The sequence below is a fragment of the Dermacentor variabilis genome, chromosome 4, assembly GCF_050947875.1.
Source record: "Dermacentor variabilis isolate Ectoservices chromosome 4, ASM5094787v1, whole genome shotgun sequence".
NCBI classification, from domain to species: Eukaryota; Metazoa; Arthropoda; class Arachnida; order Ixodida; family Ixodidae; genus Dermacentor; species Dermacentor variabilis.
Genome location: NC_134571.1, coordinates 708,153 through 721,184, shown reverse-complemented (window position 1 = coordinate 721,184; position 13,032 = coordinate 708,153). Strand labels below are relative to the sequence as shown.

The window sequence follows — 13,032 nt, the reverse complement described above, 5'->3', positions numbered from 1 at the left end:
GCCTATAGACTTCTTTTTTTTTTTTTTTTTTGAGCACCTTGCTGTGGGCTCGTGGGGCGAACATGCAGTTGTAAGCTTGGAGTGGTTGGAAGTGCAAAGAAGCCAGCCGAGACGAAGGCCTGTACCGTTAATATGCTTAGGAGCTTTTCAGTGGATGCTGATGAAGAGAGGCAAGGGCCTACTGAATGGACAGACACACAAACCGGAAATTTCTTTTAGAAAGATTGTGTCGGAAAAGAATGCATAATTCCACTCTGTAACAGGTTATGGTCACACACCACTGACTGATGCTACTAAATTGGCTTCAGTTTGAAAACTGCGAGGGGGACTGCATCACCCTTCCGTTGCTTGCTGCGTGATGGCGCTTGCGGCACCGTCAGGCCAACTCTCCGACTCATTATAGACTCTCCGACTCATTATAGCCTAAGTTATACCCGCTGTAGTAGTGGTCATATGCCATTGTTGGTGGTGGTTTGCCCTGATCGTGCTGTTTAAGTTGTTTAATGTTATAAGAAGCACTGTTTTGTGCACAACAAGCATGCCGCATCGCTCCGTGACCGCCTGCAAATGCAGTTGCGATTAGAAAGGACCTGCCAAAAAGTGGGCACCTGGCAATGGTTCATGCCTTCAAGGGTGGCAGTGTCTAAAACTTCTAAATTTAAATTTTAAAACTGCGAAACTGTCTCTCTGAGCTTTATTTCATATGAACTTTTTGTAGCTTCGTTCTGCTGTTAGGTGGGCAACTTATTTAATTGGGAAACTTCCCCAGATGGTGGATTTGTGCAAAACTGATTTGCCAAGCATTTCATTGACAGCTCTTTAGCTGATCTACATCAGTTGGAGTCAAGGTGTACTGAGAGGCAAAGGTACCGGGCTTGGTACACTCTGAAGGGACAAATGCATTCACCTGAATCCTCAATTACCTTTTTGATGTATTGAATACGTTAAGTTGCCATCCCAAGGAATCAAACCTGGCTCAGAAAAAATATGCATAATAAATACGCTAGTTATATTTGCTGTTCCATGTTTTCTATTCGTGTTAAAGCAGTTCATATTTCTGCTAGAATTTTTGCTCATCACCTTCCTCGTGCCATTCACCTTTAAGTCATAAAAATTTCTTGGATCTCCTGAATATGACCAAGAGAAATGCTGTTTAGATATCTTTTAGAAGTGTGTTGCAATTATGGTACATAATACTGGAGGGCGTCGTGGGTGACCCTTGGTTGTATATATTCTGCGACCCTACTAATAAAATAAAGGGACTTCCGTTTGGCTGACGTCATTGTGCTTGCTTGGGCTGAAGGCCGCTTCGCATGTTCCAGCTGGAGATACAACAGATGGCGACAAGGGTCAACAGGATTGAACTTAAATAAGTTGGAAGATGAGCCTGCTTCAGCCAGCAAAATTCCTACAAGCGCCGGGAAAGCCAGCCATCCCGTGGAAGCAGTGGCGTAGGCTCTTTGAAAATTATCTGCTGGCCTCGTCAAACAACACCCACTCGGCTGCACATCATAAAGCGCTCTTGTTGCATTGTTTGGGCATGGTAGGGCAGCGCAGTTTCTACACATGGCCGGAAGCAGAGGTGTCGGTTTTGACAAGAGCAATACACTCACGACTGAACCAGATGAATTTGATGCCTTCATAGCAAAGCTCGAAGCTTACTTCGTCACTACAACTAATCTCATTGTCGAATGACTACAGTTCCGCCAGCAAGCTCAGCTGCCAGGGGAATTGGTGGATTCATTCATCACAAGCTTTCATGAGTTGTCTGTTACATGTGACTTGGGTACGCAGCCTGCGACTAGGCATTTCGCACGTCAGCACCTCGGACTGCGCGAATAAGCGCATCAAGGGTCGACTCCTCTCAAGCTCGCAACTCGGCATTTCGTGCGTCGGCACCTTGGACTGCGCGAATAAGCGTATCGAGGGTCGACTCCTCGAGCCCGCGACTAAGCATTTCGCGCGTTGGCCCCTCGGACTGTGCGAATAAGTGCATCAAGGGTCGACTCCTTGAGTCCGCAACTAGGCATTTCGCGCGTCGGCACCTCGGTCTGCGCGAATAAGCGCATAGAGTGTCGACTCCTCGACCCCGCAGCTAGGAATTTCACGCGTCGGCACTTCGGACCCGCAACCACGCATATTGCGCGTTCACTCTATTATCATATTGTCACAATAGCTCGTAGCAATATCTATCATACCACCCTTTCATAAAGAGAACCTCATCATGAGCTCTGTTCACTAGGCCCTTTGGGCTGGCAGAGACACCTGGCTGCAGAAGTGATTGAGGCATCATACAAAAGTATAATTCTGGAAAGCACCTAGCAGCTGCATATCTTTCACTGGCTTTCTGATCCTAAGTTCTACAGCCATTCTCAAGTAAAGATGACTTGGGAGGCTGCTGACACTAAGAGCCTTCATTCAGTAACAGAGTCAACTCTACCAAAAGAAAAGAAAAAAATGCCTCGCTGATTGTACTGAAGGTTGCTATCAATTGGGCAGCCTACAGGTACAGGCTGCCTGAATGTACACTGGAACTATATTCATGCCCACACAGAGTTCTGCACGTCACGAACTATATTCATGCCCACACAGAGTTCTGCACGTCACTTGGTTTGAAATCTAGGCACCATGCTCTTTGTAGCGCAGCAGCAGCAAAGAATGCCCCCCCCCCCCTTTTCTTTTTATAGAAAAAAAGGGGAGGGGGGAAAGCCCGCCAGACCAGAGGCCACATGTACAGGAAGCCCCACATCATAAAACACCCCAAAGGCTGCAAATTTGGTGCCTTTTAGAGAACTGAAGAGAAGGTGAAATTTTGAGAGCTGTTTTCTCAAAACTGTCTTTCTGCCTTTCTTCTCAGTTTCTGGAGCTGATTTCTTTGTTATCGTTTAACATATTTTGACTCCATTTTTTTTGTCACGTTCCTTGGGCTGCAGTACAGGTCATGACATTCTTGCTTTCTTATCTTGACACTTTGTAAGTTTACGATATGGCTGTTTGTCTAACCGGAAAGTGTGCTTGATGTGAAGGTAACATAAAATATGGCACTCCAAAAAATTTGTGTTGCGAAAAAAAAAAAAATGCAAGAATGTCACGACCTTCAGCAAGCATTTAGCTATGCAGTCAATACTTAACAAGCCTTCTATCACATTTTTTTAAGTTCCCCAGGCACTCCAGAAAGTAAGAGGGAGAAAAATTCTGCTCACTACAGTTGAATAAAATGTTCTCAAGATATCGCTCTGAAACTTTTATGGAAGCATCGGGGAGACATTCTAAACATTTGTGCCAATTTTCATCAACATACATGAAGAAATAAGGAAGTTGATTTTCAAAGCCACGTGCCATTGTGTTGCGTGCACATTTGTACCCTTAAAGGTACAAATGTGCACGCAGTAGGCTGCCATTGCAAGCTTTCAGTTTCACAATACACGAGGCTTCTTAGAGCTGCCACAGATAATGGTACCATCAAGAACACAGAGCAGCGCTATTCAGACATCACCATCAATGAACAAACCACCAGTGGCTCTGCGCCGATCAGCACAAGACAGAAGACTATCCGTGCGGTCAGCGGATTATAACATGTAATTTGTTATGCCATTTTGTAACTTAATTGAGCCATCACATTGACACCTCTTCCTGACCTCGTCAATTCTGGTCTAACGGTCGACGCACCTGTGACGACTACATGCTATGGCGCGACGTTGCTTCTTTTCAAGGTCCTGCTGTAATGTACACTCTGGGCAAGGACTCTCTGCCTAATTACCAGACTGATTTTGGCCGACAGTCATGCTCTCCATCCCCTGCTCATTCATCTTCATCAAATGGACTCCCTTTTGCTGCTGACCTTCAGGGAACTAGGTCGCCTAGCTCACGCCGGGGAAACTAACGGCGGCAACCTCTAGGAGTAAGGTTGCGGCCTGAAAACAAGAGGATGAAAAGCCTCCAATAACCCCGCTGTAGGACGCTGTAAAACCGACAAACCCTGATACTGATAAAATTGTGAGTACCGACAAAATTGTGAGCGTTAATCTTATTGTTTCCATTGACGGACAGCAAGTGACAGCACTAGCGGACACTGGTGCCAATTATTCCATAATGAGTCAAAGTTTAACCATTCGCCTTAAGAAAGTAAAAAAGCCCTGGACGGGACCCCATATAAGAACTACAGGTGGCCAACTGCTCATGCTTGCTGGAAGCTGTACTGCGAGAATTACCATCGGAGATTCTTCTTTCGTGGCCAATTTGATCGTTCTTCCAACATGGTTAAAGATATTGTCATATGCATAAATTGTCTAAGGGAATATGTCACCATAATCAGCATCCTGGACCGCTTGGTTGTGTTTAATAAGAAGCCTGATTTAATTTCCTGCTTATCACTGCAACACTACTCCTTTCGACTCATCGACAACAACGTGGTCATCCCACCTTGGTCATGTTTCGGTGGCATGTGATGGACCGTTTGATTGTGAAGGAGTTGCAGACCAAGTAACCGCACTGTTATTTACTCACGGTATCTTGGTTGTACGAGGCATCGTAAATCTGACCGATGGGTGCACAAACCTATTGTTAATCAATTTTAGCACAGAGTGACAGTACCTACCAAGGGGCACGGTTGTGGCCTATTTTGACGACGTTGCTGATATTCGGGGCTGCTTTTCAGTACTCTAGGAAGCATCTGCACAAGACCCGGCACCTGTGCTTGATGTAAACACTACTTTACCACAACATGAGCTAGAACGGCTTCTTGCACTCTTGGCCGAGTTCCAAAACTGCTTTGTGTCGATGTCAAGGGTCGGTTGGGCGCCCTGAACCAAGCACCAAATAATCACAGAGGACGCAACGAGACCGATTCCTCAAAACCCTTATCGTGTGGCCCTAAAAGAATGGGAGATGATACAACAGCAAGTTAACCAAATGCTTGAAGCCGATGTGATTCAGACTTCCAAGAGCCCTTGGGCATCACCTGTAGTTCTGGTTAAGAAGGACGGCAGCCTGCATTTCTGTGTGGATTTTGAACGCTAAGTCAGGTGACAAAAAAAGATGAGTAGTCGCTTTCCCACTAGGCAATTCACTTGATAGCCTTCGAAATGCTCGCTATTTCTCTTCCATGGACTCAACCCTTTCAGGGTCAATGACGTAAATATACTGCGCCGCGAACAAGTCCAAAATGGTTGATGCCGTATATTTACGGCGCCGTTCGTATGTTTAAAAAGCATGCCAATTTCCTAATTTTTTCTTTGCTGGCATGTGCTGCCGCTGTGCGGGAATAAAAGGAATTTTTTCCTCGCGCCTCCCTCTTTCGGTTCCCATTGCATGGTTTGTGTTAGAGCTAGTATGTTTGCTCCAGCGCGTCTATATACTACCGCTTGCACATTGTCACGTGTGCAGGTGGGTGACGGTTAGTTTAAGTTCTTTTCTGCTGGCCGTTTCAGCTTCTTGCGCTCGCAAAACTGATGGCTATCTCGTTACTAATCGCTCAAAGGGTGACTGCCTGTTACTCGCTCACAGGGGTGCCCATACGAAATATGCCACCATGCATGCGTTTCCTTCTTTTCTTCTTTTTTTTTTTTTTTTTTGAGACTCACGAAAACTAATCTCCTGGTTGGCGATAAAATGAAGATTAGCAGAAGTTTGTCACAAGTTTTGCTTTTTTTGACAAGCACACAACCACACAGTTTTTTTTTAGTGCGCTCACCTACACAGTTCGATTACACTGTGGACATAAATATTAGTGTAAAAGCAGGAAAATTTGAGACTTGCGAAATATTCTCATAATAACAATTCATCAGATTTTTAATTCTTATAAGTTTATTTTCTTTTTTTATTGTTGTTATTCATGAATAAACAGTACATATATACCAACGCAAAATATTTTCTTCTCACTTTACGGTCACCCTAGAAGAATTACGATAAATGTTTTTCAAGACAGGTCCCGCTGAAGAATTTAAATCTGCAATAAAAAAAATTGACCCTGGGCGGTCGCATATGGCGAAAATAATCGACCCTGAGAGGGCTAAAGGCAGAATCTAGCTTGGCATCTCTTGCTTTTCATCGTCGTATCGTCACACTTTCTCTTTATCACAAATTTTTTTACAGCTCGCCAAGCCGCCCTCCTTACATCATGCCATCTTCTTCACGCATGTCACAGCGTACCAGCCATCAACTCCAAGTTTCTCATCCTCGAACACTTCTCGAACTCGGACTGTCACTTTTCAAGCTTCAATTTTTTCCCTCGAGCTGCCAAAGACTGGAACGACCTATCCTTCAATGTCGCTGCTATCATATGTCATTCAGAATTTCTGGAAACTGTTCACACTAGTATTTCACCATAACACCTGCCTTGTGTATACATGTTAGCCACCACTTATGTAATACAGTTGAATCCATTTTTAACGATACCGGTTTTAACAATATATTGGTTACAGCAATGAGAAGCTGCTAAGAATCCAACATCCCTCCTCAACACCCCATCCCTCACCTCAGTAACACAAGAACAACATCAGAACACTCTCCAGACAGCGAAAGCACCCCCAAGCCAAACACTCGGAAGACACGGACGATAAAATTGCCTTTGAAGAAATCAAAATTCTTTCAACTAAGAACAACCAACAAAAGCGGCAGCTTAAACTGTTCCAAAGGAAAGCTGCCATCAGGTTACATTCACAGTGTAAGCACACAACCATCTCGGACTGCACCCGGCTTACCACCCTTAAGTAGCAAAGATGAATTCAACACGCCCTCTCCTTCCTCAACCACGAAAGCTTAAAAGTTGCAACTCGACATCCCCATCGTCACTCCCCCCCCCCTCCCCCCCTGAAGCAGGAGCTGCATTGTTTCCAAAACATGAGAAAAATAAACTTATTTTCTGCTGTGAGCCACTTGAATGTCATAATGAATTAACCCAACCAAACAGGCAATTCTGTCAAAATGCTTAGCTAAAAGTGAGCAAGGACGTCAATAATTCTAACCTTCCAATGTTAGCTAAGGTGTTCTTGAACAGGTGATAGTTTTTGATGGCAGTTACTTGTGTTATTTATGCACAGAGTTATTTCCTGTGACTTGCTCACCCATTGGTTCCTGTTTTATCTGTAGGAGGAGCCATCATGCCAGTTGTTATCAGCATTGTGCCGTTTTCTGCCTGAGGCACCCAGCCCTGAGGAATGCCTTGGCGCCCAGCATGTGCCGCCACTGAGCACACTGCGACGTGGTCTCTTGGCACTCAGCCGCCAGTGGAAACACCTACTGTACATGCCTCTGCTGGTTGAGCAGAACAGCCGGCTTCGCAAACGTACACGGCCGGAGCCACCAGCTCAGCTGCTGGGTGTGCCCTTGCGTGAGGACGAGCCCCCATCTGATGAAACTGCTTGCCTGCTGGCCGAGGACCCCACGGGTGCTGCACAGGCGGCCAGGGTGAGTGGTGCTCTCATGGAGAGAATATTCTGCACTTCCCAAAAACAAACATTCACTGCATCCTGCGGATTGTAGGGATGGTGAATCTAATAACGAGTTGAGCAGCAGTGAGAAAAACTCTCAAGACTTTAGCCATTAGAAGGATCGGCAGGACACATTATGAAGGAATGTGATGTCAAGATTGCAAATTTGCTTCTGCTGTAGAAATCAGAGTGTCTTTTATTGTTGTTAGCATTGTTGACTCCTATTGGACTGAGGTGTAAGCGCTTGTTCTACAGCCAACTGTTATTTGCAATTTAAAAACGAGTGAAAAGATGTTGAGCTCATAATTTCAAGTTACCTCTGGACAGCAGCCTAGTTTCTTGGCTGCAACACTTCCCTGGAGTGAAAATTGAGCAAGCCTGTATGAAAACTACTAGGGACAGGTATGAGCTTAGAAAAGTGCAGTGTGCATCACTGCCTCTGAAACTCTATCATCATAATTCAAAGAGTGGTACAGATACCTGCAGTTGTCCTTGCTCACAAGACAAAAAACATGTATGGTTGTGCAAAAGGCGTTCAAATAGGCCAGCTAGCAAAGCATAAGCAGCCAAAGTTATTTGTATCAATCAAATCAAATCAAGTTTATTTTTCCTTAAATAAACGGAGGGAGGCCTGAACAAAAAGTGAGAACTAGTTCAGACGAGTTAACTGCTGGGCTAGTTAGTGATCTTGCATACTGAAAAGATTTTGCGCCAAAAAACAACATACACAAGAAGAAAGACGACGACAACACGGGCGCTAGAACTAGTTCACTTAGCGAAGGTTGTGGGCATGCACGACTCTCGCGCCTCTCCTAATATGTTGTTTTCCTGCATAGCTCCCATCTCCTGTAATCCGGCTTCGCCGTGTAGCTTGCTGCCCGCGGCAGGCGGTCTGGTTGAAGCACAGTACGAGAGATGGCGCGAGTGTTGTGCTGCTAACGCGACCTAACGGTGAAGTTACTTGGGCGCGGAAAGGAGAAAGCGCTTCCTCTTTGGCTCGAGGTCGGCAAGCAACGTGGACGTTCCACGCGTGCACTGCGCCAATCCATGCTTCTGCGAGACCGTCTCGCGAGGGCTCGTTCGAAAGCGCAACCGTTCGCGTGACCGTACGCGCCACTACGGGCTGACTGATATTGCGGCCTGGCACCGGGCGGTGCGACACCGTCTGGGACGGTGGGCGCCGTCGACTCAGATGCTGTGTGCACCGAGTAGGGTAGGACCATCTAACAGAGCTGACGTCTCCTCGCGGCTGCCTGTTTTGCACCCATTTTGGGTGTTGTTTTTTGGATGCCGGTTGTTGTCAGGGTAACGACCCTTTAGGCCTAAGGCTATACGAAGCTGCCTGTCGCAGGTGGAGGGACACAACCTGGTGGACCGTGGCATTGAGGTTTTGTAATTTGCTTCCCTCATTCTACTTAGCTTCACACAAATTGAGATTACTCGTTCGACTCAAGGAAGCGAGCTTCCTTCGCATGAACTTAGCATCTGAGTAGCCGCCCGATCTTTTGCTAGCCGAGTTGAACATCGTACCACGTGGGCAATGCGCATGCAGAATTTCTCTCCCTTGCACTACTTTAGTGTTTGCCGAGTGCGTTGAGTGTACACAGCATGAGTGGAGTCACCCTGGTTTGCCGTCACCTGCACATCGTCTGTGCTGCTGCCCCAGACTACGATCGAGCCACCCCGGGCAATGGTGATTCTGTGGCCAGTTTGCTTATACCGACTACTGCGTCGCGTTTCCGGAGTCCTGGCCTGGAATCATGCCATCGAGTCTGCAGAGCTGCTGCTGTGACCAGTGGATGCCAGCGGTGTACCCCAAGAACAATTTCGGCTCGCATGTTATGGGCAGCGTGTGGACAATTCTTCGGAGCAGCCACTGTTGCATGTACTACCTTGTTCGTGAAGCACGCGTTGATGTTAGACGTGTGCTAGTGTTTCTACATATTCACCACCCACAGTACATGTGTCTTCTTCTTCGTTAAATTTCTTTTTATAGCTCCGCGTTCTAAGACATCTTGACCTAGCTTCAAAAAGTAGGGCACTGCTTCTTGAGTTATCATAAAATGCTTCTTTCCTGATCTGCTGTTTCCAGTATCAATATAGTTCCACACTATGCTTCTTTTCCATTGAATTTATCCAATTTTTACCTTCCGCCTTCTTGACGTGTCATTTAATGCTCTGTCTATCTCCGTCCTTGTGTTGTGGCATACTTACTGGTTAGCTTCCTAGTTCTTTTCCGCCATTGTGAGTCAACGCTCTTTCTGTATAGGTATTAAAATACCTTAGCTGCCCACCTGTTGTCGTCCAATTTCCTGTGCCGTTTTTCATATAGGATTTTACTCTGAGCTTCTTGTGTTTCAAACGATGCCCAGCCCATATCCCCCTGTACTGCTTCGTTTGTGGTTTTCCTGTGGGCACCTAGTGCTAATCTTCCAAGAGCTCTCTGATTTACTTCTAGTCTCGACTGAACTTCTGCCCTTAAGCACAGGACCGCATTCCCGAAAGTAAGCCCCGGCACCATTACTTCCTTTAACATACCTCTCAGTACCTCATACTTGTTGTACCCCCACAATGCCCTATGTTTCATTATCCCGGCATCTCTTCGCCCGTTTGCTATGAGAGACTGTTTGTGCTTTTCCGTGTACATCTGCCCTTTGTTTATCCATACCCCAAGATATTTGTATTCGGCCACTTGGGGTATTTCAAGGCCTTGTATTGTAAACTCCTCATCAGTTGTATCGTTGGAAAACATCCCACCAGACTTAGCTGCTCTAAAACTGAAACCTAAACTGTCTCCTTCGTCTCCACAGTAATTACCCAAAGTTTGCAAATCTTCCTGGCTATCTGCTAACTGTAGAATTTCGTCCGCATACACTAAACCCGGTATTCATTGCTGGACCACCTTTCCGCCTAATCTGTACGACAGATTATACCCTAGGTTGCTTCCTTGTAGCCTTCTTTCCATACTTATCAAATAAAGCATGAACAGTAGCGGTGATAGAGGACAACCTTTGCCTTAATCCTTTGTGTACCTCGACAGTTGCCGTACTCTTTCTTCCTTCCCATGTTATTTCAACATTATTTTCTCGATATATTTCCTGTAGAAAATCAATTACCTCATGACCGATACCTTCATCTTTTAATATTGTCACGTGATAGTGACGTTAAACAACACAGTAGCAACACTGTGAAAGAAAAAACTAGCTTTTATTGGGCGAACCTGTGCCCACAAAAGAGGCTACACTTAAAGCACAACGAGAGCGGCGAACACAGTCGGCGATCGTCGGAAATCTGATCAGCGGGTCAAGCGTGTCGGCATTTATAGATCAGTCATCGAATGTTCCAGAGTAATCGCTGCTACCTGCATGCCTTCCACAAAGTTCTACGGCATTCCCGTCGCGCATACATGCAATCAGATTACACCAGGTTCGGCGACAACAGACAGCGGATAGAAGCATCGATAACATTCTAGAAACTTCCGATACATTTAGACACATCCTGTGCTGAGCGATAACATTTCATGGACGGTAAGAGCGCTCACCCGTAAAAGTTAAACTAGTTCATGTGTCAATTCCCCCCTCTCAAAAAGCATCGTCCCGATGCTGCAAATATAACAGGAGAGTAAAACAGAAAAGGACACTTGTTAAACAAAGTAGCAACAAAGAAACAAAGTCCAAGGTGACACAGTCCAAAAAAAAGAATCAGAAGTTCAGCTGTGCAACGTCCCCAAGTTCATTAGCGCTGGTGAAACGGCTGGTGAAACGCTGGTAAAATGGCCACAGGAGTTCTCTGTTCATGTTGTCGTATGCACCGCTTATGTCCAGGAAGGCTAAATACAGAGGTCTGTTTTCCGCCTCAGCTATTTCTATGCACTGGGTAAGCACGAGCAGGCTATCATCTAAGCGCCTACCACTTCTGAACCCGTTCTGAAGTTCTCCGAGTATTCTATTACTTTCTACCCATGACTGCATTTTTAATTTTACCACCTGCATTGCCAGCCTATATATAACTGATGTTATCGTAATTGGTCGGAAGGATTCTATGTTCGTCTTATCGCCTTTCCCTTTATAAATCAAATTCATTTTACTCTGTTTCCAGCTGTGCAGAATTTGCTTATTTGTTATGACTGCCTCCAATGCTTTTATCAGCGTTTCCTTACTTCTTGGGCCAAGTTCATTAATAACTTGATTGGAATCCCTGCGGACGGGCATTTTGGAACATTTGCTTCTGCCTTTTTCCAGTTAAGATTGGTCAGTTCTAAGCTATTTTCTATTGTGCTATCCGGTGTTACTCCAACATTAGGGGTGATTACCCTATCGTCTTTCCTAAATTTATTTATTTATTTATTTATACATACTGCAACCTCGGTGAGGCTAGTGCAGGAGTGGGTAGTAAAAAAAAAGAAAAGCAAGAAAACGAGACACAGGCACAAAAAAAATATGAATATCAAGTATATGTAATTGCTTTCAAAAATTCTTGCATAGGCAAAGAGCGGATGCTTCCAGGCAGTGAATTCCAGAGTTCAATGGCCAGTGGAAAGAAGCTGTGCTTGAACATCTCCGTTCGGCAAAAGAAAGGGATAAGGTTGAGATTATGAGAACTCCTAGTGATAGAAGGTGGACTAAAGTTCAAATAATTATTTAGTGTATCAAGGCGCTCAGAATGAATCAGCGTGTGTAAAAATTTCATGCATTCTAAGCGGCAGCGAGATGAAAGAACTGTAAGACCTGTAGCTGTATAATTGGAAGAAGGGGAAAAATCTCGGCTATAGTTGCGAAAAATGAAGTGTACTGATTTCTTTTGGACTGATTCTAACTTTTTAATATCGGATTTCTTATGAGGATTCTATATGATGCAGCCATAATCAAGAATGTGGCGGATAAGTGTTTTATACATCATCAGTTTGGTATCCTTTGGAGCCTTACGCAATGAACGATGGAGGTAACCGAGACTTCTAAAAGCTTTGTTACATATGATGTCAATGTGTTTCGACCATAACATGTCATGGGAGAAATGAAGACCAATGACTCGGCTTTAACTGAACCAATGTAGTTCACAGCGTCATCTCCCTCTAAACAATTTTCCTCGGCATCATGAATCTGTTCCTGCTTTCTGTGATTTGCTTTACCCAGCCAGCTTATATGGTTCCAGAATTTTCTTGACACCCCTTTAGTTGCACCGCGAACTTCAGCCAGCCAGCGATCAGAGGACTGCTTTATTTTAGCCTGGACGAGGACCTGCACTTGTTGTTTCTTTTGTCGATAAGACTCCCATTTTTGGCTTATTTCCTTTTCAGGTAACTGCGCCCTCTTTGCTTCTCTGTGTTCCTGTGATGCCAATCGTCGCTGTTTGATGGCCTCCCTAATTTCCTTATTCCACCAACTTCGTGGCTTCCTCTTTTTTCTCCAGCCGTTTACTCCTTTTACTTCTTTTATTTTTGTACTAATGAGTAGTTCTAACTGACTATATTCCCACTTTTCCATGGGATGTTTCTCTATTGCTTCCTGTATGCCGGCCGCTATTTGCGCTATTTATTCGTCATTTAATTTTGCATACTCTTTTTGACTTCCCTGCATTCCTCTTTTGAGCAGGGCTCCCAGTT

At 45.0% G+C, this 13,032-nt stretch overlaps 1 protein-coding gene across 5 annotated transcripts in view; it reads left to right on the top strand.

Moving 5' to 3' along the window:
* The window catches only part of tweek (transmembrane protein KIAA1109 homolog tweek), a 703,556-nt gene that overhangs the window by 346,875 nt on the left and 343,649 nt on the right, over positions 1 to 13,032 (top strand). For all 5 annotated transcript variants that reach the window (XM_075687924.1, XM_075687922.1, XM_075687923.1 and 2 more), the window contains exon 30: positions 7,090 to 7,407. In XM_075687924.1, coding sequence (XP_075544039.1) covers positions 7,090 to 7,407 — 318 coding nt within the window. The remainder of the gene's footprint in view (positions 1 to 7,089; positions 7,408 to 13,032) is intronic.